Here is a 27,031-nt window from a genome sequence, read left to right as displayed (position 1 = left end):
TAAAGCGTGTATTGTACATATGTAAACCTCCTGTGGCCTGATTTTCAAGAACCTTTTTATATTTTCAACCTTATGGCATATTGCATCCCTGGTTTCCTACCAAATGGACTCTTTTCTGTTTCCAGAACATACTTCCTAACTCTGGCTAGTTTTTTAAGTTTAAATTAGCTCAAATTAGTTACGTTTTTTCCTAGTATCTGGATAGTCCTTTCCTATTAGCACCCTGTTGAAATCCTGCCTGTCTCCCAGAGCCGTGTTTCTCAAAGTGTGGTCCAAGGAGTATATGCATATTACAGTGTGTCCAGACGTGCTTGTTAACAGTACAGAGTCCTGAGCCCTTTTCCAGATATTCCGGTTCAGCAGATCTGGGGTGGGATTCAGAGATCTGATCTGCAGCCTACCCCGCTAGATACTAGCATGTTTAAAAGAAGCTCTGTGCACCTGCGGCATGTAGGTCTGGAGAGTAGTGATTACAGCGTTAAACAGCCCAGTGGCAGGCAGTGGAATGGGTGGGCAGTGTGAACAAGGGCCCGTGACTGTCAGGCTGAAGGGCTCACCAGCAGTGGGTAGCCCGTCTGCCTCTGCTGTCTGTATTGGTGGAGCCCAGGTCATGTGCTTTACACCACTATTACAAACCTGCCTTCTGTCATAAGAGGTAGATGGAAAAGACCAAAATGCAAGATAAAGGACATGATCTAAATGGCTCAGACCTCGATTATACTTAGATTACTTGTTACCCTGCTGTCTTCTGACGTAGGAGACTTGCTTGCAGAGGAGAGGAAAGACATTGGAGGCTCAAAACCCATGTCTTGCTGAGGGATGTCGTGAGGCCTTGATGCCTCTGCTGCTTGTGCATGTACTGTTTTGTTTTTTGTGTGTGAACTGATGATCTTTTTGTTTTTATCTTTTTCTTTCTGCAGAAGTAACAGTGTAATCCTTGCTGATGAAATGGGCCTAGGAAAGACCATCCAGACCATATCATTCCTCTCCTACCTGTTCCACCAACACCAGCTGTATGGCCCCTTTCTTATAGTCGTCCCTTTATCCACCCTCACCTCATGGCAGAGGGAGTTTGAAATCTGGGCACCAGAGATTAACGTAGTGGTTTACATAGGTGACCTGATGAGCAGAAATACGGTGTGTAAACAAAAAGAATTGGGATAGAATCTGTGTTATAAATGTATTTTGGAAATTGACCTAAAGCTATTACAGTCTTTAGTAAAATTGTGCTTCTGACACTGTGCTATGCCCCTGATACTGGGAGATTTCTGTATCACAAAAATACAATTCTGATAGTCTTAAAAACGTATGTTTACTTTGTAAAGAAAACAGCAATACATGAACGGGAATCTCTCCTAGTTGGATTACAGTGTTAAGTTTTTCTTCTTTCTTTTCTGTGTACTTTCAAGACCACTTTATTTACAAAGGATTATGCGATAGAGTTTATGCCTTATGAAATGTTAATAGTATTCGACAGAGATATTACTGAAAATAATTTAGTTCTTAGAATTTGTTTCCTAACTTTTAAAAAATGGGACAGTTGTATAATTTATAAGAAAGGAGTAAAAGGACAGTGAGCTATTTCAGAGCAGCAGACATGAGAATTATTTGTCTGATATCAAAGTTAACTTGAGCATCGGGAACTTGGAACACAGGGGCTTAAGTTTATCTTTGTTTGACAGATCTTTTCTTGATAACGAGTAACATTTTTTAAGGTACTATGTGCCAGGCCCTCTGCTGGTACTTCATATATATTACCTATAATCCTTATGATAGTCTTTAAAGTAGATGATATTCTTTCTAATCAACTGATGAAGAAAATTGACAGGTTAACACTTGACCTCAGGCCAGCTGGACTGTGGCAGAGCTGGGGTTGGGACAAGGATGTGTCCAATCCCAGACCTGGGCTTTTTCACCACTGGTTGTATTTTGGAATGAACTGTTTCTAGGGAGTTGCTGATAATCCTCAAACCTTTCAGGGAGACATTCTCACCATGTATTATTGTGCTAATTGAAGTTTATTTATATCAGATAGTTTCACTGAAATTGCCTAACCTAAACTCTGGCAAATTTCATTGGTCTAATTTTGAGTTTCTAAGTACATAATAGTTCCTCAGTTTGTTGATCCATCTGTTAACCATTAAAAAGGAAAGTCTAGACTATGTGGAATTGCTTTAAACACCACTGCACTGAAAGGGGAGGACAAAGGAAAAGAACTCTGAATAACCGTGGGGTCAGGGACACTTTCTTTTCTTCCCAGTACTCCTTTTCTTTGTTCTTCCTTCCCACTTGATGGTGATTTTCTCAAGCTCTCCTTGACCCATTTACATTCCTAACTTGATAACCAAACTGTAGGAGCTTTGTCATGGGCCATTGTGCTTGCTGGGTGTCCAGTTATGTACTTTTTACTTTTGTATGAATGTGTTAGTTTTTATGTTTCTTTGCATTGATGTTATTTTCATTCTTATTGGGTTGTATTTTTATCCTGTAAGCCTCCCTTTCCTCCTTCTTCGGGGCCACATCTTACTGCTATATGATTAATGAAATTTCTGACCGAGTCAGAAGTTGGAATTTGTTTTATTTACTAATAAAAGTACGCCCTACCCAAAGAATAATCAAATTATATTTCCTTAAGAAAATTCTTATTCTGGAAGATCTCTAGATAAGTTCAAGTCACCAGGGTTTAATTGCTCATGAAATGCATTTTTTTCTCAAATGTATTGGGGTAGGGGAATATGGAGAGAAGACTGTTTGAATTCTGGCAATGAAGTTTTTGCTGCTCAGTAATAGATCTTTCAATTCTAACTTGTATTGCTCTGTGCTTTGGTTGCTTAGATCAGTTTAGAATGTGTAAGGTATTCATTAAGTTCTAATTAGATTTAATGTTTTGTTTGGCATATTTTGTTGCATCTGTCATAAGACTTGGTGGTGATATAGAAAGCTTAAAGTAGAAATTGTGTCTTAATTTCTATTTTCTCTTATAGATACGAGAATATGAATGGATTCACTCTCAGACGAAAAGGCTAAAGTTCAATGCACTTATAACAACATATGAGATCCTCTTAAAAGATAAGGTGTGTAATTGGTAACCCAGGAGTGTGGCTTGTCCAAATGGTGTGGTCTCTGCCTCCCCCTTGCCATGTTATTTTTCTGTTTTTATTTTAAAAAGCAAACAAATGAAGAACAGAAAATCCATGAAGAATGTTAAGTTTATATATATAAAAAAAACCCCTAGAACCTTACAGTTGAAGGCGACCTTGGGTCACCTAAGGCAATTGAATACGACAGGATGAAAGGGTATTGAGGCCCATACCTGATAGGAGATTCTGGTCAGTCACTGGAAGCTGGTCTTGAGTGCCTCTCAGGCGTTTGCCATCTTACTGTTAAGCATTTCTCCAGAACAGATGTTGTGAATGGTCTCTGTGAAGAGGACAGAAAAATGAAGCTCTTTAACTTAACTCCTTTCTACTGTTACTATGAAATGGATGTGCCAAGTGACCCATTGATGATGATAGGTGTAAACAAGTTCAGCTTGTCTACCAGCTGTGCCTCGTAATGAGCTTGTGGCTCTTGGTGTTCCTGTGCTTCAGGGTTGGGATGGAGAATATGTGAAGAAGAATCTTAATTAAGGAGAGACTGCAAAATCATGAGTTTTTGTTTTCGTGTTTTTGCCCAGCATACCAGTTTTCGTGTTTTTGCTTTGAGGCATGCAGCGATACCTAAAAGACCCCACGTAGGTTTTAGAGGATGACCTGCTCTTTTGAGTAAACACCAGTCTGGCAACTAACAGAATAAACAGAAGAGTCTTAAATACTTTTTAAGTCAGTGAAGAATAAATGTTTCTGTGTAAACCTTTGTGATGGTATTTGTACAGAGATAATTAACACTTGAAAGCATTTTTAGGTTCCCTTCTGACCTGGTGGCTCGTTCTGTTTTGTTTTTACTTTAGACTGTGCTGGGCAGTATTAACTGGGCCTTTCTGGGAGTGGATGAAGCCCATCGGTTGAAGAATGATGACTCTTTATTGTATAAAACTCTGATTGATTTCAAGTCCAACCATAGGCTCCTGATTACGGGGACCCCTCTTCAGAATTCCCTCAAAGAGCTCTGGTCCTTGCTGCACTTTATTATGCCGGAGAAGTAAGCTCCTTCCTATGTATTTCAAAAGATGCTAGAATGTCTGAAATGCCAATGCTTTTTAATTTTTTTAGCAGACCTTAGGGAAAACAGATGGCATGGTGTGGGGAAAGCGAAGCATTGAACTGAGGCAGCAATAAAAGTGTGAAATGTTTTATATCAAATGATAGAAAGCTCGGAAATCAGTCTGTTAAGGAAGAAAGCTTATTGTCCACCGAGCATTTGAATTGTTTAATGCTTTGGAGGAAATAATTGATAAATAGAAAACATTTCAGACCTCCCGGTAGCTATAACGTCAGCAATATAATTGGAACGGACTATACAAAGGCTTCCCTGGTGGCTCAGACAGTAAAGCGTCTGCCTGCAATGCGGGAGACCCGGGTTCGATTCCTGGGTTGGGAAGATCCCCTGGAGAAGGAAATGGCAATCCACTCTAGCACTCTTGCCTGGAAAATCCCATGGACGGAGGAGCCTGATAGGCTACAGTCCATGGGGTCGCAAAGAGTTGGACACAACTGAGCAACTTCACTTTCACTTTCATACAAGGTATACAATCTGATAATAAAATATCTTAAATCTAAACTTTTGATAATAAAAGCATCAACTTCGGATTTGTTAGTTACCTAATTAAAGAATTGTGGGATGTCTTTACTGAAAAGATTTTTGTGGGAGAGATGGTATGTACATTTCATAAAACTTAAAATTATCCATTGGTGTTTGATGATACTTCAAATCTAAATTGTTACCCTAATGTGGAATACCCTACTCAGCATCTGACCCATCTTCACATTTTCCCCACCACTGATTGTGCTCCAGCCATTCTGGCTATCTTCTGGTTCCTTTAACAAGCCAAGCATTGCTATTCTTTTCTTTTTTTTTAAATTTTATTATTGTTTTTAATTGATTGATGATTGGTTTACAGTGTTGGTTTGATTTTTGTTATATGTCAACATGAATTAGCCATAGGTGTACATATGCCCCCTCCCTCTCACCTCTCCCCGTTGCCCCCTCTAGGTTATCACAGAGTCCTAGTTCGGGTTCCCTGAGTCATACAGCACGTTCCCATTGGCCGTCTGTTTACGAATGTTGGCATACATGCCTCCATGCTGCGCTCTCCATTCATCCCACCCTCTCCCACTGCTCCCCACCCTTGTCCATAAGTCTGTTGTCTGTGTCTGCCTCTCCATTGCTGCTCTGCGAACAGATGCATCAGTACCTTCCTTCTAGATGCCGTGGATACGTGTTAAGATACGATGTTTGTTTTTCTTTCTGGCTTGCTTCCCTCTGTGCAGTAGGCTCTAGGTTCATCGACCTCATTAGCACTGACTCAGATGTGCTCCTTTTCATGGACATTGTGGTTCATCCACCTCATTAGCACTGACTCAGATGCGCCCCTCTTCATGGGCATTGTGTAGGTGTGCCGCAGCTGCTTTGTCCATCTGTCGGTGGACATCAGGGTTGCTTCTGTGTCTTGGCTATTGTAAATAGTGCTGCAGTGGACACTGGGTACATGTGTCTTTTCCAGTTTGGGGTTTCCTCAGGGTATATGCCTAGAAGTGATACTGCTGGTCACATGGTGGTTTTATTCCTAGTTTTTAAAGGAATCCTCATACTGTCTTCCATAGTGGCTGTGTCAGTTTACATCCCCACCAGCGGTGCGGGAGTGTCCCCTTTTCTCCACACCCTCTCCAGTACTTGTTTGTGGATTTTTTGATGATGGCCATTCTGTCTGTGGTGAGGTGATACCTCCTTGTGGTTTTGATTTGCATTTCTCTAATAATGAGTGATGTTGAGCATCTCTTCCTACATTTATTGGCCATCTGTATGTCTTCTTTGGAGAAATGTCTGTTCAGATCTTTCTGTCCACTTTTTGATTGGGTTGTTTGTTTTTCTGGTATTGAGTATTGTATGAGCTGCTTGTATATTTTGGAAATTAATTCTTTGTCAGTTGTTTCATTTGCTATTATTTTCTCCTATTCTGAAGGTTGTCTTTTTACTTTGATTATAGTTTCCTTTGCTGTGCAAAAGCTTTTGAGTCTAATTAGGTCCCACTTAATGATTTTGTTTTTATTTCCATGATTCTAGGAGGTGGGTCATAAAGGATCTTGCCATGATTTATGTCATACAGCGTTCCACCTACGTTTTCTTCTAAGAGTTTTACGGCTTCTGGTCTTACATGTAGGTCTTTGATCCATTTCAAGTTTATCTTTGTGTGTGGTGTTAGGAAGTGCTCTAATTTCATTTTTCTGCACATAGCTGTCCACTTCCAGCACCACTTGTTGAAGAAACTGTCCTTTTCCCATCGTATATTCTTGCCTCTTTTGTCAAAGATAACGTGCACATATACGTGTGGGTCCAAGCATTGCTATTCTTTTTGTCTGGAATGTTCTTTCTCCTCATCTTCAGATGAGAAGTAACTTATTAATATCTTTGCCTTAGCTTACATGACCAGCGAACCTGGAGTTCTTATCGGACATGCTTATCTTCCATACCCTGTTTGATTTTCTATATGGCACCTCCCCCCCCCCCCATTTATTTCCTCACTGATCGCATGCCATTAAATTATGCATTCAGAAGTAGCAGGGATCTTGTTTATTTATTCATCTGTGGCCCACAGACCTAGAATAGTACATGGCATGCAGTGAACAGTTCAATTAAGAATTGTCAAATTAATAGATAAATGCTCCACATTTTTTTTTTTTTTTAATTTGGAGAAGACTTGAGTGCTTACTCTGTGCCATAAACTGAGCAAGGCATGTTTTGGATGGCCCAAGGAAGCAGCCTATTGGAATATAATGTATGTACCATAGAATGTGGTACGGGAGATGGTGAGGGACAGGGAGGCCTGGCGTGCTGCAGTCCATGGGGTCGCAAAGAGTCAGACACGACTGGATGACTGAACAGCAACAACCGTAGAATGTACCATTTTAAGTATACAAACCAACTTTTTAAAGTAAATTTATAGAACTGTGCAGCCATCCCCACAGTCTACCTTTAGAATATGTTCCTCACCGCAAAAGATTCCTTCTTGCCTGTTTTGTAGTTACTCTCTGCTTCAACTTCTAGCCTTAGGCAGTCACTAAACAGTTTTCATCTCTAGAGATGTACCTTTTCTAAAGATTTCATCTAAATTGAATCCTGATAAGTAATCTTTTGTTTTTGGCTTCTTTTACTTAGCACAATTATCTTGAGATTCGCCCATGTTATAGAATTTATTAGGAGTTATTCTCTTACTATGGAGTCATATTCCATTCTATACATATCCAGTCACCAGTTGATGGATGTTTGGGTTGCTTCAGTTTGGGGCTATTTTGTTAATGACTGTATACATGGGAGTGGAATTGCTGGGTTATTCATAAAGTACATTTTAACTTCTTAAGAAGCTACCAGCTGTTTTCCAATGAGACTGTGCCATTTTACATTCCCATCAGAAATGGTTGAAGGTTTTCATTTCTGTCATCACTGATACTTGGGGTATTGTCAATCTTCTGGATTCTAGCCGTTTTGGTGGGTAAATAGTGATATCTCATTGTGTTTTGACTTGCATTTCTATAATGACTAATAATGCTGAACATCTTTTCATGTGTTCATTAGTCATTAGTGTATCTTTGGTGATATGTCTATTCAGGCTTTCACCCATTAAATCGTTTACCTTATTCTCCTTTGTCCTTGGACATGGGGTATCTTTTGTTGTGTTCCAACATATTCCTGTGAATGGTTGTTCAACAGCTAGTTGCAATTTTGGTGTTCTTGCTGAAAAAGATGAGTGCACATCCTTCTACTCTGCCATGTAGCACCCTTAATGAGTTGAAGAGGTTTTTAATTTTCTAAAAGTGGTCTAGACTGAAGTTCTTTACTAGACTGACATCTTCTCTTAAGTAAAGGCTGTAGTACCTCATTCGTCCAGTGTAGGTAGATGCCTTTTATTTCTTGTCTTACTGTATTGGCTAGAATTTCCCATGTTGAGCAGAATTGGTGGGAGTAGGATGTTACAGAATTTTTGTTAGGTACCCTTCATAAGGCTGAGGAAATTTTCTTGGGTCCTAGTTTCTGAAGACTCCTTACAAACTCTCGAGTTGTGTTGGATTTTGCCGTGTGTTGCTCTTCTGCGCCTGTGGAGGTGACCATACGGTGTTTGTTCTGTATTCTACCCATGTGGTTATAGCATTAGTTACTTTTTAGATACCGCCAGCCTTTTATTCCTGGGATAAATCTGACTGGATCATAATGTTGAATCCTTTTCATATGTTTCTGGATTCAGTTTGCTAATATTTTGTTAAAGATTTTTCCGTTTTTGTTTCTGAGGTACCTAGTTTTTTCGGTTTGTTTTTTGCCTTAGTGATGTCTTTCTGGCTTTGATAGCAGGATCATAGAATGAATTGCACAGTGTTCCCTCCTTTATTTTCTGAGACAGTTTGTTAAGGTTTGCGTTACTTTTAAAAATATTTGACAGGACTTGCCACTGTTGCCTTGTGAGCTTTGGCTTTTCTTTGTGAGAAAATTTTTAATGACTATTTCCATTTCTAGTTATAGATCTATTCAGGTTTTCTGTTTCATCTTGACTTTGTTTTGTTTTGTTAATTTGTGTCTAAGAATTAGTTTATTTCATCTAAATTGTTTAATTTGTTGGCATAAAGCTAGTATTTCCTCATAATCCTTTGAATTTTTCAAGGATCAATACTGATCTAAATAATACTTTGATTATGCTAGTTTGTGTCTTATATCTTGGTCTTTTTATAATAGGTAAAAGTTAACAATATTGGGGATGTTTTCAAAGACACCAGCTTTGGACGTTATTGGTTTGTTTTTTTCTATTTAGAATTTCACTTATTTCCGCTCTCATTTTTACTCCTGTCTCCCTGTGCTTTTCATCTAGTTTTCTTGTTTTCTCTTTTCTTGAGATGGGAGTTTAGGTTATTGGTTTAAGACCTTTTCTTCACTTTCCCAGTATAGGTGCTTAAAGACATAGATTCCCTCCGTGTACTGCTGTAGCTGCAGCCCATACATGTCGCTGTCTTCTGTTTTTGTTTTAATTCATTTTCACCTGTTTTTGAATTGCTCTTTTGATTTCTTCTTTTGTGCATGGGTTTCTTTTTTTTTAAAGTGTGTTATTTTCCAAATGATTTGTAGTTTACTTCTGTCTTAGAGCACATGCTTTAAATGAATTATTTGTTATATAGTTTTTTATTTTTGAGACTATCTCATGTATACTTGAAAAGAATGTTTATTCTGCTTTTGTTGGGTGGAATTCTGTGTTAAGTCACATTTGTTAAGTCTTCCTTCTGTATATCTTGCTGACTCTTGCTGACTCCATGTGTAGTTGTTCTATCAGTAATTGAGTGAAGTATTTTAATATTTAACTATAGTTGTTGAACGACCTACTTCTTTGAATTCTGTCAGTTTGGGGGTTCTGTTGTTAGATGTGTGCACATTTATGATGCTGCTGCTAAGCTGCTTCAGTCATGTCTGACTCTCTGCAACCCCGTAAGACGGCAACCCACCAGGCTTTCCTGTCCCTGGGATTCTCCAGGCAAGAACACTGGAGTGGGTTGACATTTCCTTCTCCAATGCATGAAAGTGAAAAGCGAAAGTGAAGTCGCTCAGTCGTGTCTGACTCTTCGCAACCCCATGAACTACAGCCTACCAGGCTCCTCCGTCCATGGGATTTTCCAGGCAAGAGTACTGGAGTGGGGTGCCAGTGCCTTCTCCCACGTTTATGTTGGGTTGACTAAAAAGTTCACTTGAGTTTTGCCATAACGTTGTACAGGAAAATCTAAATGAACTTTTTGGCCAAACCAGTATTTGTTCTCTGCTCCTGATTTTTCTGCCTTGTTACCGTCATAGCCAGGCCTCTTCACCTCCAGTGATACTGGTCGCTCTTCGGGTCTGTTCTGGTCTCTAGCCCCTCGCTCTCCTGGTAACTGTCTGCACAGCACACCATCGCCCATTGTTTGCCTTCATCCTGTTTCCTTCTTTGAGTCTGTGATGTGTCTCCTGCAGACAGCATGTAGTTGGATTTTCCTTTTTCTCTAGTAAGGTAGTGTCTGCCTTTTGATTGGAGTACTTAGTTCGTTCACATTTAATAGAATTATTGATATGGTTGGATTTATGTCTCTTATGTTTTCCCTCTATATGTCTTATTTCTTTTTGTTCCTTTGTTTTTTTCTTGCTGACGTCTTTTGTTGCAACAAATAGTTTTTTAGTGGTTGCTCCAAGGTTTTTAGTATACATCTTATCAAAATATTCTTAAAGTTAATACTGATTTAATTCTGGTAAAATATAGCAACTTTTCTGCAGTATAGCTCTGTTTTCTCTTCCTTCCTTGTTGTAAACCCAAGAATACAGTGAATAAATGATTGCTTTAAAGGAAATTAAGAAAATATATTTATACAGTCTTACATATTTACCATTTTACTTTATCATTTTTTAATGATCTTCATTTCTTCTTGTGTAGTCAAGTTGCCATCAGGTGTCAGTTAGGCCTGAAGGGCTCTTTTTAGTACTTCTTGTAAAGCAGGCCTTCTACCCACAAATTCTGTCTTCATTTTTCTGGGCTGTTCTCTTTTCACCTTTAGTTTGGAAGAATAGTTTAAGACTCCTCAGAAGATGGAGAAACTTGACTATTCTGATTATGCTCTTACTACAGCAGTTAGTAGAACAGGTTAGACTATTTCCTTTTTTTGCAGGCATCCTCACTATAGTATGCTTGTGAGAGTGGAGGCCCCCTCTATACCCCTCCTTCCTCTGCCTTCTCTTGGAGCAGAGTTTCTGAACCTCAGCACTGTCGACACTTTGGGCTGGATAATTCTTTTTTCACAAAGTGGGGGTTGGCTCTCCTTTGCATTTTATGGTGTTCAGCATCCATGGCCACTACCTACTCCATGCCAGGAGTGCCCCCCCATTCCTCAGTTGTGACAACCAAAAATGTCTCCAGACGTTGCCGAGTGTCCCCCAGAGGGGTGAAGTCTCCACCAGTTGAGAAGCACTACGGGAGAGAGTTCCTGCTGTCTCCTGCATTGCTCATTCTGCCGTCCTCCACCCTCCCTGCCCCGTCTCATTGCTGATCTTTCGCCCATCCCACTTGCTGCTCACCTGGATGCTCTGTTCCTCCCACAGAGCTCTGTAAGTCAGTATCAGTCACCTTTTTGAGGAGGGAGGCATTTTCCCCCTTCTCTTTTTAAACATTCTATTGTCCATTCTGTAATGAATACCCTGTCCGTCATGTATTAGCAGAAGCCCATGTTTTTATACAGTGTGTTTTTCAAAATGTGCGTGCTATAAAACAGATGATGAATGAAAGTTTAGAAACAGTGGAGGTATCCCTTATTAGTTATCTTTGTTTTCTGAAACGGATAAGAGAATTTTCAAGTGTATTTACTTTAGAGTTTTCATATTGTTTTCTTGTATCTGACTTTTGATACACTGTGTGTGTTTAGCCTCAGATTGTAGTGAGAATATGCCATCTTAGAGAGATGATGAAAATGTGTCTCGTATCATATGGTTAATAAGTGGATAGACTGAGATCAGTCTCTGGTCTTCTGTGACACGGGCCCATGTCCTTTAAACTTCAAATTCTAAAGAGAAATAGTGCATTCTTCATAGAACCATAGAGATGAAGTAGAAGCATTCTGCATAGTAGGAGCCTTGAGGCCTGTGGGAACTTACGTGCTCATATTCTGGAGAAAGATTCCTCCCGTGAATGGCTAGCTAAGATTTGTCCTTTGGTACTTGGCTAGTGAAGTGGATGGTAGGGATTTCGACTCCTAAATGGTCATAATTAATTTTTTGTTGCTCTTAAGCAACTGCAGCATTCTACCCAGCATGGGGTACATTTTGGAAAAAAGTTTTATGTTTTTGTTTTTATAATTGACGAGAGGAACTTTGAATTACTTTTTTCCACTAGAGATGATCATTCAGTTAGTGTTTGCCAAAGTTTTCCATGTGGCCAGTTGGATAATTATTGGAGGATGGATTGGAGTTAAGCTATGCACTGTGTGTGTGTGTGTGTGTGTGTGTGTGTATCAGCAGGTGTATGTGTAAGAGAGCTTTAAAAAAATCATTTTTCACGAAGGTGCATGTATAAAAAGGAAATCCTTCAGTTAAGGAGTCTAGATTTTCCATTATTTCCGTCTGAGCTTGCTGTGTTGACGACAGATTCTGTGAAGCACTTTTCCCCTACCCTTTGTGGTGGGTCCTGAGGGTCATTACGGCTCTCTACAACCATTTGTTCCTTCTAAGGAGGTGATCCACTGAAGAAATGTCATTGTACAGAAGAGAGGTTTACTCACATAACTTCAAAACTTTCCCTTCCTCAACTGTGATAGGCCATTGTTCTCAGCATCCAAAAGTTAGTGTTCTTTTTAACCAAGTGTAATGGTATTTCCTTTGTGCAGAGTCATCCAATCACCTCTTCTGCATAGTGACTCTGACCAGGAGCCTACCCCTACTGTATGTGGTTACCACCCTTACTAGAGATACGTATCAATGAGCCACTGTGTTTGTATGTAGTGTTTTTGCAAAGTATGGGGCTTGCTTTTAAAGTGAGAAAGAGCTATGACTACATACATCAAAGAATTCAGCGTATACACATAGTCATGTGCAAATGTGTCTTTCATACCCCACCCTACAAAATACCTCAGTTTGATAGAGTATTTTCAGAGGCTTTACCTCTCAGTGTTTTGCTGTTGTTGTTGTTTTGCTTCTGCTGTCTGGTCCAGTCTGTGAATTTATTTTGCACTTTTCCTTTCACATATTTATCACAGGACTTCTAGTATACTATTCTCCCTACTTTGATTTAATTTTCTTCTTTGTTGTTCCTCACTAGAGTGAGCTTCTGTTTATCCAAAATCCCAAGGTCTGGAAAATGCAGAATTGTTTCTGCTTTGGTGAGAGGCATGTTTTAAATACAGAAGTTGATTAACAGAGGAGTAGTTAAAATAGTGACTCTTTAGACTGTGATGTGGTATCATCATAAGTTCACCATGATGATGGTGTACCTTTTATATCCATGGTATTACAGACTGACAGTTGTCCAGTGCATGGACCAGCAGATTTTTCTTCAAGAACTTGGTAGTAAACATTTCAACTAGGCATGTGGTCTCTGTCACAACTACTCACCTGCTATATAGACAGAAAGCAGCCATAGGCAGTTTGTAAATAATTTAGTATATATCTAAGAAATAATATCTCATATTAACTCCTTTAGTGCAGTAAGAATACTGCATAGGTGGATGAAAGTATTTGTTGCCCAGAACGGACCAGTAAGTCTTGTTTTAAAAAAAAGTTTATTATTTAAAAGTTTTTAGACTAGTGTAGTTTTAATTATAATGTGTTATGTAAATTAAAACATTCTCTTGAAAATTATTTATCTCCCAGCTCTTCAGAAAGTAGCCTAATGTATAGGAATGGGCTTTCATTTCCAGTTGCCTCATATATTTTGCATTGAGATGCTGTTGAGATAGCTCATTTTTTACATTTAATCTTCTTATCAGTTTTAATTCTTCAATTTATTTTCATAGCAGTATGGCCAAATACAGTGTGCCTTTGGTTTGTTGAGGGAGAAGCGTTAATGGTATTCTCAGATCTCTACCTCTAAAGGTTGTTTTCTCTACCTCTCTGAACATGGTGGTTTCAGGCATTACCAGGTGTCACTGGGCTTGAAACTGATGCTCCTGGTGCCTGATGACATGCTTGGCCATTCCTGAGATCAGAAATGGCAGCAGACAGTTAACATCCTTGTGCCCAGTGGCAGAGCTGGCATTTGACTTTGACTTTCTCTCTTATCAGAGATCTCATTATATGGTAGCTCTAGGTAATGTCAAGTCCTGAATTTATAATTCCGGGACTTGACTGACCTTAGCACAGCAGGGCATCCTGGTGTCAGAAGGCAGACTGCAGACTGTGGGCAGCATCTCATCCACTGAGCTTCAGTCTGTACACAAAACTAAGCAGCTTCTTCCAAGTGCTTTGTTGGCTTTCATGTGGCAAGTCAGAGTATATTTTTCTAAGCCCCATGAAAGAAACTTCTTCAATTTTTATTTTTGAAAGAGCTTTCATCATAGTGTCCCATACTGAATTTCTGCCACAGGTCCTTTAGTGATCCAATGATGGTTGAATTAATATTTACACAGGAGAAACTTTGATCTGTAGAGTTCAGGCAGAATTTGTTATGGGTGACATGTTTTTAAATTTCATTAATAAATTTTGTGCCTCCAAGTTCTGTTAGTATTAAATTTGTATCACTTACATCATTCTTCTTATCTAGGGGTTGTGTTGTTGATTGTCATTGTGATCTATTAACTCTTAAATCTGTGGGCAGTAAGGATGACTGATGGAAACGATATAGTTTTTACATTTGGTGACAGCTCTGATATCACCACTAATTATTCTTTTGTCTCTGAATATTGTTTTCCCTGTAAATTGCAGCTTATTAAATGGTAGCTTATGATTAATTTTCTGCCTAACATTTTATCACAATAACTTGTTACTTATGTACTAATTGCATGATTTACTGAAATACTTTGTGAACCCTGAATCCAGTCTCAGAATCGGAAACCTGCTGTTATCCAGTATAGACTTACAAAATTGACTCAGTTGATTTTCCCTTGCCTTTTTGTTTTCCCCGCTCTTATATTCAAGAGCTAATGAAAGATAAAATCTATTTATCCTTATAGGGAAAGACTCATTTTTTTTAAACAGGTTTTCTAGTTGGTTCCTTAAAAAAGAAATTTTAATTGGAAAAAAAATTTTTTTTTTCTTCTGTGTAATTGAGTAACACTGTTCTGTTTTATCTCTAGGTTTGAATTCTGGGAAGATTTTGAAGAAGACCATGGGAAAGGGAGAGAGAATGGCTATCAGAGTCTTCATAAGGTGCTAGAGCCTTTCCTTCTCCGGAGAGTGAAGAAAGATGTAGAGAAATCTCTTCCTGCCAAAGTGGAACAGATTCTCAGAGTGGAGATGTCAGCCCTTCAGAAACAGTATTACAAGTAAGTCATGGGCTGAGTCAGGCCCAAATGGGATTAAGATCAGTGCCAGGAAGACATGAGAGAGAGAACTGGCAGGTAAACTGCCTTTCTTAGTGAAGTCTCAACACAGATTTAAATAGCAGTTTATTTATGGTCGGAGAGAGGGAAATTCATTTTTAAGGAATTGGTCTGTTTACTGTTGTTGATGATTACTTACAACAGTTAGCAGAACTCCAAAGCCAAAACTGTCAGGTCTGGCCTGTTCAAAGACCGGCCTTCCCTTGTCTCCGCCATTCCAGTTTCTCTTCTCCTTAGGTAATGATTACTGTTATATTTAAAAGGCTTAATGTTTATCTTTTCCTTTATTTTTAATGTTTAAAATAGAAGCAGATACACGCTAGCTTCTTCTGGCCTTTCTCTTCTTGTACAGATGGTAGCACCCTGTGCGTTTTTCTGTACCTTACTTTTTTCACTTAGTGATGCCAGACAGCTGTGCTGGGGACACTCCACAGTAGTGGACAGAGGCAGACAGCCCTTCCTGTTTACAGCTGCATAGTGGGTCTGTGGGGAAGTTTGTTACTCGTCCCCTAGCGATGGCCATTTGGATAGCTCCGAATACCTGCCTTTTGTAAATAGTGCTATAGTCTTTGAGCGTCCCTCTTTGAGATGGGTTCCTAAAACATGTGATTGCTGGAAGTGTAAAGAAATTTCACAGTGCAGGAGAAAAGTGTTTCTCATAGTTTGGGGTTTGTGGTTAGAGCTTATTTGGATATGTGTGAATATTCATGCACTCCGTCCTCCCTTCTTTCCAAACTGAGAAAACACACTCATCATGAGCACTGTATTCTGTAAAACTCCCTTTTACACAATTTAAATGGATATGTAGTTTCCGTCTTTGATATATCTCATTTATTTAAGTGATTTTCTAATTTGTGTAGCTTAATTTCCACTTTTATACTATATTAAAGACAGCTTGTGACAGTCATTGTTTATGTAAAATACATAAATGTAATATATGTTCTAGTGTCTATATATATATATATATATATATTTTTTTTTTTTTGCCTTGGCTTTCTAAAAAAAAAAGTATTTACTTTCAGTTGGAGGATATTGTGTTTGTCTCTGCCATACATCAGCGTCAATCAGTCATAGGTATACACGTGTCCCCTCCCTCTTGCATCTCCCTCCTGCCTCCCAGCCTGTCCCATCCCTGTAGGTTGTCCCAGAGCACCTTAATCGTTGAGCTCCCTGCACCCTGCATCAGGTTTCCTGCTGCCATCGTCCTCTCTTGATATCCCTGTGCTCAGCCAGGGTGAAGACCAGGCCGGATGTTGAGTGGCTTGACTCTCTGGGGGCGTGTGAGGGTTCCTGTCTGGGTGGCAGGAGGCAGGAGATAGAGCGCCCTTCCTTGCCGTTTCAGTTCCCCTCCGCCCCCATGCCCTCAGCCATAGTGTCTCCTTTTATAATCTTCTGGTATACCCTGTTCTCTTTCGTTGCATCTGATAATATAATTACTGTCTTAACTTGCAGATGGATTCTGACCAGGAATTACAAGGCTCTTGCCAAAGGAACAAGGGGCAGCACATCTGGTTTCCTTAATATCGTGATGGAGCTGAAGAAATGCTGCAACCACTGCCACCTGATTAAACCCCCTGAAGAAAGTGAGAGGGAAAACGGGCAGGAGGTCCTTCTGGTGTGTGCCTACCTTGTTTGTAATTAGTTTCTTACGGACAGTCTAGTTTCTGTAGATGCTTTTACTCAAAACACTCCTTTTCCTCCTTGATGGCTCTTCAAGGAGCCTCCAAAGAAGCTTTAAAAACAGGTGAGGAAAACCAAATAGCTAGGAAAAATCTGGAAAGTATATTGTCACAGATACCAGGTAAAGACCATTTCAGGGATTGCTTGTCAGCTAGATTGCAGAAGCCTTCCAGAAGCTTTAAGATGATTTTAAAAATATGAGCTCTTAGAGGTGAAGGGCAGATTGAAGTACCTGTTGATCATGATCGTGTCTTTTTGTTCTTCAGTCCCTGATCAGGAGCAGTGGGAAGCTGATTCTATTAGATAAACTGTTGACAAGACTTCGAGAAAGAGGAAACAGAGTCCTTATCTTCTCTCAGATGGTGAGGATGTTGGATATCCTGGCTGAGTACCTGACTATTAAGCACTACCCTTTCCAGGTAAGGATGCTCGGTACTTAGGGTCTCTCCCTTCCTCTCTCCCTCCCTCCCTCCCTCCTGGGTTGTATGCTTTGCTTGTTAAATTATTCTCAGGTAGAAAACAAAGAGTTTTCTTGTTTGAAACAAATTGAGATTAAGAGTCCAGGAGGGTCTTAATTTTACTTTTGTAAAATTAAAGGTTTTTGTCTTCATTCATTAATCTCCAGTAAGATTAGGAGAAAAATAAGAAGGAAGAAGGAGTTTCTTTAGCATAGTATTTTTCTGCATGTTAGACAATAAAAAAACAAAAACTTATCTGTAATCTGTGTATAGGCATGTGTGCAATTCATTTGGCCTAATATTTTTTAATGCTTTGATTTTTAAGACATTTAAGGCATGACTTATAATTATTAAATAAGTTTTTTCTTTAGTTTTAGATGGACTAATGCAGTTAGGCTGATATTGAAGATACTTGAAGCTAGTGATTCTAAGAAGAACAAGCTTTAAAACTCAGTGCAGATTGTCTTTCAGAATACCCTGAAAGGCCTAGTTATATCCGTAATACCTGGTGTGGTCTTTCAGCGGCTGTCTTAGATACTGTGGTTATTATCAGAAATAGCACAGCAGAAAGAGTCAGTGATCTTTCAGTACATCTGATCCCCGGGTGCTTTCAGGTCTGGCTCATCCTTTGGCATCCAGTGAAATAAGGATATGTTACTTTTTCTCTAGGGAATGAGTAGTCTGGTGTCTGCTCAGGTTATCATGCCTAATGCCTTTGCTTACTGAGAATGCTGAAAAGAGGGCATTTGGGTTTTCTGATTTCAAAGCTTATCTTTAGGTCAGGGCTGTCAGGTAGCCTCGGTAGTCAGAAAGAAGAAGGAGGGTTCCCACGTGTGATTCTTCCTGTGTTCAGGTGGCTCTGGGTTTGGTGGGCAGAGCGCTGAGCTGTGGGTCCTTCCAGACCCCGCCCTGCCCCACCATTGATGACTGGCTAGCGGACAACATCTGTCTGGTCAGTTTTGCCCTCTGTAAGATGAGGTGGTTGGTCTCAAGTGGTGATTAAAGGGCAGCAATATGAAAATGATTTTAAAGAGTGAGAAATGCTTTATATACAGTGTACAGGTAGTAATTCTTCAGTATCCACCTATTATATGGTATGTCTACAGTGACATTGTTTTGGACCTAGAGTTGACATACAGTCTAATATAAGAATTGTATGTGCTGGGAAATGCTAGAGGCTCTCTTGACGATACATTTTGGCTGCTTGAACGCTGTAGTTTTTGGGAAAGCTGGGGTATATGACCAGCTTAATGTTTTCAATATTGTGGGGAAATGTCTTCCAAACAAAATTATGTAAAGGGTTTTTTGATGTATACAGCAGTTAGTAACAGGGCGGCTTTCAGCCATATTAACTCAGGAGCATCACTTTTCTGCAGGAGCTAATTGTGAGGTGACCACCGGTAGTGTTTCCTAATTTCTTGAGTACCCACAGGTGGAGAATCAGACGAAGCCTCTAAGCACAGCGCAGTTGCCGTCTTTCTCCTTATGTCCTAGCAGTGATTCTGATCCTTGGATGAGCCTAGGTGGCCCTCAGAACCAGAAGCTTCTGAGCTTGAGTGTGTAACCAGAGAGCGTGGGGCATGTTGGGGGTGCTGCTCAAGCATAGCCCCTGGACGGCACTTGGCCAGTGTGTTCTGGTTATTTTTACTCAGAGGGTGTTGGAGTGAGGAAGGTTCCAAGTCTTCTATTCTATTTTGAGTGCAGCTGATTTTCCTACCTTGTGATTTTTCTTGTGGTTTATTTTTACAGCGTCTGGATGGTTCCATCAAGGGAGAAATCCGAAAGCAGGCGCTGGACCACTTCAACGCAGATGGGTCTGAGGTACAGCGTGCATGGCTTTGCTACCTGGGCAGTCTGGGCTCTGTATCAAGAGGGAAGCCTTTCTAGCTGAATGTACTCTTGTTTCAGAAGCAGTTCACAGTGCAGCTGTCCTGCCTGATAAGAGAAATCACTGATGTAAAAGGCGCCTCTTAACTTGGTTGTTTGTCACCCTGGAAAAGCATATCCGTGCTTGTTTCTCTTCCCTGGGCTGAGTTAATGGCAGAGTAGCTCTGATATCAACAGAGTGCGCTCTGGTGCTCCCAGATGGCAAATTTCTGGGCCTAGAAGAAAAACAAGGCCAGGTTGCGGAGGGCTGACCAATAGGATTCACTTTGACATGTGTGCTAATTCAGAAGGTTCCGACCTGTACTCTTGGTGACTTGAGTCTTAAAAAGTATGTTTGTCGTGTCTCAGATTTGTTGGACCTTGGTAGGGATGTGGCTTAATTCCCTTGCTTGGGCTGATAGCAGCATCGGTTCATCTGTTAGGTGTTCAGCTTGAATTTGGCAATATGAAGTATTTTGTTTTTAAGGCATGTGTGGAAGAGCCCTTGGGACAAGCTAGAAGCCTTGTAACCTTGTAATGTGTGCCTGTCAACCTGTTAAATACCATGGGATTTGAGAGAAGGAGGGGGAAGAGGTTTAGCATGGGGGGCTGTAGTGGTGTGAGGAGGGGAGGAAGCCAAGGAGAGCGCTGGAGGTGGGACTAAGCAGTCTGTGGAGAGAACCTGGGAGCCTCTGAAGTCCGGGCGACTCTTCTGTGTAGAAAGACCGGACTTCACTTTCTGCTTTCTCATGAGCTTTAAGCACTGTGCCTGTCACTCCAGAATAGCAGGACTCCTGCCCCTCGAATTGCACACTGGCCCAATTAGACTGTGGTATTCTGGCTTCTTCTCTAGCCTGAAATTTTAGTTTTCCTTGAGGAGTTTTAGACACTAATCTCTTCAGAACCAAGGCTGTGAATAGTCAAGGAAAAGAGGAATTGAATTATTAAAAATATTGATAACCGTATAGTTCCCATTGCTCCTCCTAGTTCATCATCTGTAAACTTTCACATGATTTCACTCCCCGCTTCGTAACCCTGCGGTGGGGACTTCAGTGTAACAATCAGCATGCGGCCCTGAGCAAGCGTGCTGTCAGTGTCAGCTATTTTTATTATTCAGACTGTGTTGGGCTTGGCTTTTCGTGCCCTACTCTTAGTTTGGAACTCAGTATGAGTGAAATGTCTTATATTGCCCTGAGTCAGAAAAAACTAAAGTCGGTTTCCTCATAGTTCTCCACTCATCCCCCTGCCCCGTGGTGAGATGGAGAAAATGGTTTCTCTACCATTTTCTGCAAACCTGAGTCTTTCTTAAATTAATCAAAAAATTTATGTACTTTATTACTGGGAGAAAGGATTATAAGCACATTTTGAAATTTCGCAAGTTGGTGAAGAGTACAAAGAAGAAAAGCTGTACAAACTCCCATCCCAGCTTGCTGTTCATATCATTTGGGTCCATTTCATTCATCCCAGAGGAAACCCTTAATTTGTTTCTATGTTTGCCGCAGTTGGAATCAGGCTGCATATAGTCTTGTCACCTTTCATTCAAAATTCTACTCTAAGCCTTTTCTCCGTATCATTTAAAGATTTAAAAAATAATGGTTTCTCATATTTCTCGTGCCTGTTCCCTCATTTATTTAACCATTTTATTGTTGTCAGATGTTTAGTTGAGGATGTGAGCATGTAAAAAAGGTTTTTAGTGCCTTTTGCTCAATCACTTTTTCCAAACAATTTATATTCATGCTTTTTTTTTAAATGTATTAATTTATTTCGTTTTGCCTAGTCTTAGCTGAGGCATGTGGGATCTAGTTCCCTGACCAGGGATCGAACCCAGGCCCCCTGCTTTGGGAGCGCAGAGTCTTAGCCACTGGACCACCAGGGAAATCCCCATATTCATACTTTCATGTATGAATACTTCTATTTTACCTTGCTCTTTTCATAGTTTTTACCCTTCACCTATTTGGTAATAGACGTAACTAGTATCTTAATATAATGCATACTACCTTTGATAAAGAATGACATTGAAAATAACTTCTTATGATCATTCAGAGCTCAGATTTTGTTTATGTCTTAGACGTCTTATTCTCAAGTGTTTACCTGTGGGCTTCGCTCTAGTGTGAAACTGCTGGGTATTTCTACCAAGGATCACAGACTCAGTGCTTCAACAACCCTGGTGATCAGTTCTTCACTGGAACTGTTTAAAGTTCTTGTGAGACAGCTCTCTCTATTTTTAGTTCTACGACAGTGTTGGTGAATGATTTATTTAGATTGGGGAGACCCTTTCATTGCATTTATGTATATGTATTAAATACAGCCATTTTATCAAAAGATAACTCAGAATTACCAGTGTTTGAGAGCCACTTTCTCGAGATGCAGCCGGGGGTGGGGTGCCTGCCTAGTCCCTGTTACGCGTTGCTGTGGAAGCTGGGACGTGTCAGGGCCTGGCTCTTTGCCGTGTGCAGCTCTTCAGCTTGTCCTTCCCTGGTTTCCTTGGTGCATGTTGCGTGGTGGTTGAGGGTCCTGTGCTGCCCAGTGGCTCCGTCCTGTCACCTGTTGGTACAGTGTCTCTGTATTCGTCAGCAGCCTAATAAATGAATGGACATTTGCTCAATAGTTTCCTTGCTTGTGTGGACTGCCTGCCTTACATGGCATGACTCAGCTCCACCCAGGAAATACCTATGCAGGCGACTTACTGACGTGATCCGTTGACAGCTAAGTTTGTCTGGTTTCTGTTAACTGCTTGTATACTAGTTTTAGTTGGGCAGGACCACTAATTCTTTTGCTCCTGCTGCCTTATCCATTTCTACTTGACTCCCTTAGCTCATTGCACCCACTCTTACCTTTTAGTCAAATGAGAGCTCACTCTGCCATTAAGTCCCTGACATTCTCGGGGCCTCCGTAAAGGTTGTCCATCACGTCTCACTTTTCTTCGCACCTGCAGGGGTCTCCAGGTGTGAGGGCTTGTTGGGCTGTGTGGCTGTTTCTGAGAGGCCACTGCATAAAGTAGTATATTGCATTGTGTACAGGACTTCTGTTTCCTGCTCTCGACAAGGGCTGGTGGCCTGGGAATCAATTTGGCTTCAGCGGACACAGTTGTCATCTTTGACTCTGACTGGAACCCCCAGAACGACTTGCAGGCACAAGCCCGAGCCCACAGAATTGGTCAGAAGAAGCAGGTCAGTGGGAAAGCCTTTGGATGTGGCTCGGAGGGGAGGTTGTTGTCTGTGGATAGATAACTATTTGTTAATTAGCTAGTAGAGAGATGCTGTCTTTGGGGCCGAGATGAGATGAGCCTATAGTTATGGACCAGTTCTTTCTCACCATTTGTAAAGTGTATGACCAGTAACTTTCTGGCTTACTCAAAAGGTACATGATGAATAGACTTAGAATTGAAAATTTCTATTTTAGTATAGAGAAGTTGTGATATTCACATTGTTCAGCGCAGCCTACTTTGATTACACATGGTCAGTGTTAGTGCCGCCGTAGGCTGCGCAAGTACACACTTCTTTCCTTCAAGGATGAATTTCAAAGTCTGCTCCAGTATTAGCTACCATTTAAGTTTCATATATGGTTGGAGATTCACTTTTGGTAAAACAGATAATTCTTCAGCAGCATTTTTATCGTTAGGTCAAGGCTATAATAATAGTTTTTAGAGGCAATTTTTATTTAAGAATGTAACATGTTGCCCATAATAGAAGATATAATATATTATATATATATTAATGCTTAAGTTGTCTGCTTGGATCAGTGACTTACAAGTAGTAAGCCATAGCAGAGAACAGATTTTTTTTTTTCCTCTCTTGGTTTTAGACAGAAATAACTTTCTATGTGTGTGAACAGGCATAAGCATAACATTGCCTTTTCCTGCAGGTAAATATTTACCGCTTGGTTACAAAGGGGACCGTGGAGGAAGAGATCATAGAACGGGCCAAAAAGAAGATGGTATTGGACCACCTGGTGATTCAGCGCATGGATACCACTGGCCGAACGGTTTTGGAAAACAATTCTGGGAGGTCCAAGTAAGTGCCAGAAAGGTGGGAGAGGTAGCAGATGTCAATTTTACATCATCATTTCGTGTAATTCATTCATTCTTCTCATGAGATGCTCTACAACAGACATTAATCCGTTGATTACCTGGAAAGGGCCAAGCCAAAACTGCAAGATGACACTTTGATTTTATTTTGCTTTTCCTGTTTCTCCTTCCTCTTTTCTTTTTTTTTGGTGTATCAGCCCTCCTCATGTGCCCTCTTGTCTTTCCTGCCCTCCTCTCTGGCCTTTTGCTTTTGGCTTTGCCTGTGCCGTACGACACAGCAGCAGCAGTGGCAGCTGTGTGCTTGCCATCAGGCTTTCACTGTATTGCCTTGGACTTCTAAGCAGCGAGGCTGCAGCAGGTTGAATTGGCAGCCGTTCCTTATTATTGATAAAAATGTTTGTGTGGAGATTGCCTTTCCTGTTGAAAACAAAAGGGTATGATAGGAGAATAGTTAAGCTTCAGCTGGCTTTATCTGGAAGCACAGCAATTTCTCTTAGAGAGTTTACATTTTCACCAAACTGTTGAGTATCTTCTGGGGCAGTCTTACAGTTTGTGTTACAGGTTAAATCAAATGAGCCCTTTCTAATTAGGTGATGATGATTTTCCACTAAAAAGAAAACTAGGACAGAAAAAGCTTGTTCTTTTATTTTGGACCAGAGAGGAGGTGTTTGAAAATTCTTGGTGAACAATAACTTACTGAATTAAAGGATGAAGAGAGAATTCCCTTCTTTCATGTTGCTAATTATCTTTCTTGCTTACACATGTAAATATATGAACCTCCTGGAAAATAATTGCTATCTTAGTCTTTTGTTAAGTTTACCGCTGCAGACTCATCCTGTGGATTAAAAACCATGAAATATTTGTGAGATCATTTTTCTTGTGGCAGAATTTCTGTTTTCACCAGTAGTTGGATCTCTTTAGGAAGAATAGATATTTAGAACTCAATAGAGGTTATTTGATGTCCCTAAGAGATTGCAACTACATTTTACTTCTACAGTTCAAATCCTTTTAATAAAGAAGAGCTGACAGCGATTTTGAAATTTGGAGCAGAGGATCTCTTCAAAGAGCTTGAAGGGGAAGAATCAGAGCCTCAGGTAATTAACAACAAGGGGAAAGAATGTCTTGGTAAGTATCATCTGTGAGAGTCTAAATTTTTCTGGAAGCACATTCTGAACCTGAGACTTTTCTAAAGAAAGAGTAGTTACTTGCAGAGCAGTTTCTCTTTTTCCTTATACGGCTGAAAGTGCTTACAGAATTGAATGGGAAAGAATGAGAAAATCATGGAGGGTTTTGTCTTTGTTCTTTTTTATTCCAATTTTATTTCTTGTAATTTCTGAAGTGTCATCTTATGATTTGTATGAATAGTAGTTTTGAAACATTGGATATAAAACATTATAAAAACTGTGGGTGTAAAAGAAAATGGAGTATCAGAGAAGAGGGCTGGTTTATTTGCTCCAGTATTCCCAGTGAATGCTGACCGCTGTTGCCTTTTTACCATGTGCTTTCAGGAAATGGATATAGATGAAATTTTGCGCTTGGCTGAAACCAGAGAGAATGAAGTCTCAACAAGTGCAACAGATGAACTTCTGTCACAATTTAAGGTATTAAAATCATTGTCTGAGAAAGTCCTTGGCGTTGATTTGTGAACCAATAATAAGCAATGCCTGTCAGTACTTTGTCAGTGCAAGACCCTCTGTGCTTTTCTTTTTACCTGACTTGATTCATAGCCCTTAAAATCATTCTCCAGAGTTCCAAGTATGGTGTGAATATAGACCGTTCAGTCCTTCCCATGGGGGTAACCACCGAAGTGGTCCATCTTGCCCAGAGTCAGTGGCTAGAAGAAAAATAGTTGGTGTGAGTAAGGCTGCAAACACGCTGTCAGTGGGACGGGTGGGGAACTAGATAATGTGGAGCTCTGGGAGAGACACTAATAGAATCAGGACAAAGAGAGGTCAGAGGTGTGAAAATCGAAGGTGACAGTGGGGAAGCTCTTGATGACGTTGTGGCATTAGGGAAGTTGTGGGATGGTCGGTGGTATTTGATAGAAAATTAAATGAGATCAGGGCTAAATGCAAAAGCTGGATACCGGATGAGTAGGAGGTGACCGCATTGAATACAGACTTTATTAAAAAGCTTAGTAAGGAAAACAGTGAAAGTAATTTATAAGGATGGAAGGTTCAGGCAAGGTAAGGTTTTTTAAAGGTGTTACCATGTTTCTAGATTGAGGAAAGAGCTTGAGAATAGGAAAACATTGAAGGTTCTAAGGAAAGAAGGATAATTTGGTTACACATTGCCCAGGAGGAGACTGGAAGGGATATAATCAAAAGCATAGATGGAAGAACTGGCCTTCGAAAGACAAAAGAAGAACCCACTTTGGGAAGGAGAGGGGAGGGAAGATGGAGATGCTCCAGTTGGTGACCTTACTTACCAGTAAGTGAGGTGTTAGCTGAGAAGTGGAGAAGTTTTGGGATGGCTCCATCCAGGGGCCAGGAGTTGCTGGGAGGAACTTGACAGGGACTAGAGCTGAATTTAGAAGGTGGGGCTTCATGTTAGAGCAAGTCAGCAGAATCAAATGACTCTCCAGCATTACTTGAGGTCAGAAAAACTGGATCAGTTGTTCATCCCAAGGTGGAAGATTGGCTTAGGAGGCACAGAAGAGTCATCAAAGTGGCGGAAAGTTGCCCAGATTCAAGTGAGAATGTGGTTGAGTGGATTCATCGTTGGTTGGTTCTGAGCATGTTAGTGAAGAGGGTAAGAGGTGACATGGATGATTATGTGTGGTAGACCCACTAGGACTGAGAAGTGTTGGGAGGAAGCAGTACTTTGTGATGAAGTCCAGGGTTGGCCACAGGTAGAAGTCATCTCAGTGGAAGAAAAAGAAAGGGGTTGAGTGGATCACAGAGCTCTAGGATCAGAGTTAATGTGTCTTAAGGATGCAGAAGATGGAGGTGAATTGTTAGCGTTTCAGCTGGATTTCACTGCTGTGACTAATGCTCCTTTCTTAAAGAGAAGTAATCTTCATGATGGTGTCCTAGTCAAAATATTATATGATTATTTAGATCTGAAAATTGCTGCATATTACAGATTGATCAGAAGCCACATTATTGGTGACACTTGTCTTTCTAAAGCCCTTTTGGCCATTATGTTTCCGCATCAGGTTAGGTAGGATTCTGTAGGGACTTAAGTAGGGACTCTGTATGTCTGGAGTGCGTCACTGAATTGACTTTCTTTTCCGAATAATTCTTTTTTGTTAAGCTAATTTAACATGTTGGAAACATAACAAACATTTTTTTTGAGATATTTATGACTACAAGTTTTTTAGGTAATAATAACCAATCCTTAGAAAATTCTTGCTATACTGTAAGCACTGTTTTAAGTGCGTTCTGTATATCAGTCTTTCAGTTTTTACAACAATGTTATGTTTCAGTCACTGTTATCATCATTTATAGATGAGGAAACTGAGATACAAGGAGGCTAAGTAGATTTCCTAAAGTCACGCATGTTTGGAGTTGTTATTACTTCTTTAGACAGGGATTCTGGCCTGTAGCGTCTGGCCCTTGACTGCTACAGCACTCTTGGGAAAGTTAAATTCCCAGCTGCATGAACCAGTGATGTATCTGTAGTATTGGTCTTTGTATCAACTAATATCATTTTAAAAGTGAGATTTAAAGTAGTTACAAACAGTGCTTAACTTAAGAAGATCAGTCAGATAATTCATTTTATGGAACAGAAAAATGTTAAATTTTAAATCTCAGAAATTATGCACCCTGGTTTTGTCCTGTAATATTAAAATTCTGATTGTGAAGACATAATATCCATGT

The 27,031-nt window shown here is 40.2% G+C and overlaps 1 protein-coding gene across 4 annotated transcripts in view; it reads left to right on the top strand.

Annotated features, from left to right (window-relative positions):
- The window catches only part of CHD2 (chromodomain helicase DNA binding protein 2), a 109,408-nt gene that overhangs the window by 43,800 nt on the left and 38,577 nt on the right, over nt 1-27,031 (top strand). For all 4 annotated transcript variants that reach the window (XM_052659421.1, XM_052659422.1, XM_052659424.1 and 1 more), the window contains 11 exons: nt 921-1,137; nt 2,985-3,074; nt 3,950-4,140; nt 14,934-15,122; nt 16,632-16,794; nt 17,126-17,278; nt 19,067-19,138; nt 22,204-22,353; nt 23,048-23,196; nt 24,208-24,304; nt 24,719-24,811. In XM_052659421.1, coding sequence (XP_052515381.1) covers nt 921-1,137; nt 2,985-3,074; nt 3,950-4,140; nt 14,934-15,122; nt 16,632-16,794; nt 17,126-17,278; nt 19,067-19,138; nt 22,204-22,353; nt 23,048-23,196; nt 24,208-24,304; nt 24,719-24,811 — 1,564 coding nt within the window. The remainder of the gene's footprint in view (nt 1-920; nt 1,138-2,984; nt 3,075-3,949; nt 4,141-14,933; nt 15,123-16,631; nt 16,795-17,125; nt 17,279-19,066; nt 19,139-22,203; nt 22,354-23,047; nt 23,197-24,207; nt 24,305-24,718; nt 24,812-27,031) is intronic.

The sequence above is a fragment of the Budorcas taxicolor genome, chromosome 21 (assembly GCF_023091745.1).
Source record: "Budorcas taxicolor isolate Tak-1 chromosome 21, Takin1.1, whole genome shotgun sequence".
NCBI classification, from domain to species: Eukaryota; Metazoa; Chordata; class Mammalia; order Artiodactyla; family Bovidae; genus Budorcas; species Budorcas taxicolor.
The sequence above is the reverse complement of the archived record's forward strand: the minus strand, read 5'-3'. Positions and strand labels throughout refer to the sequence as shown.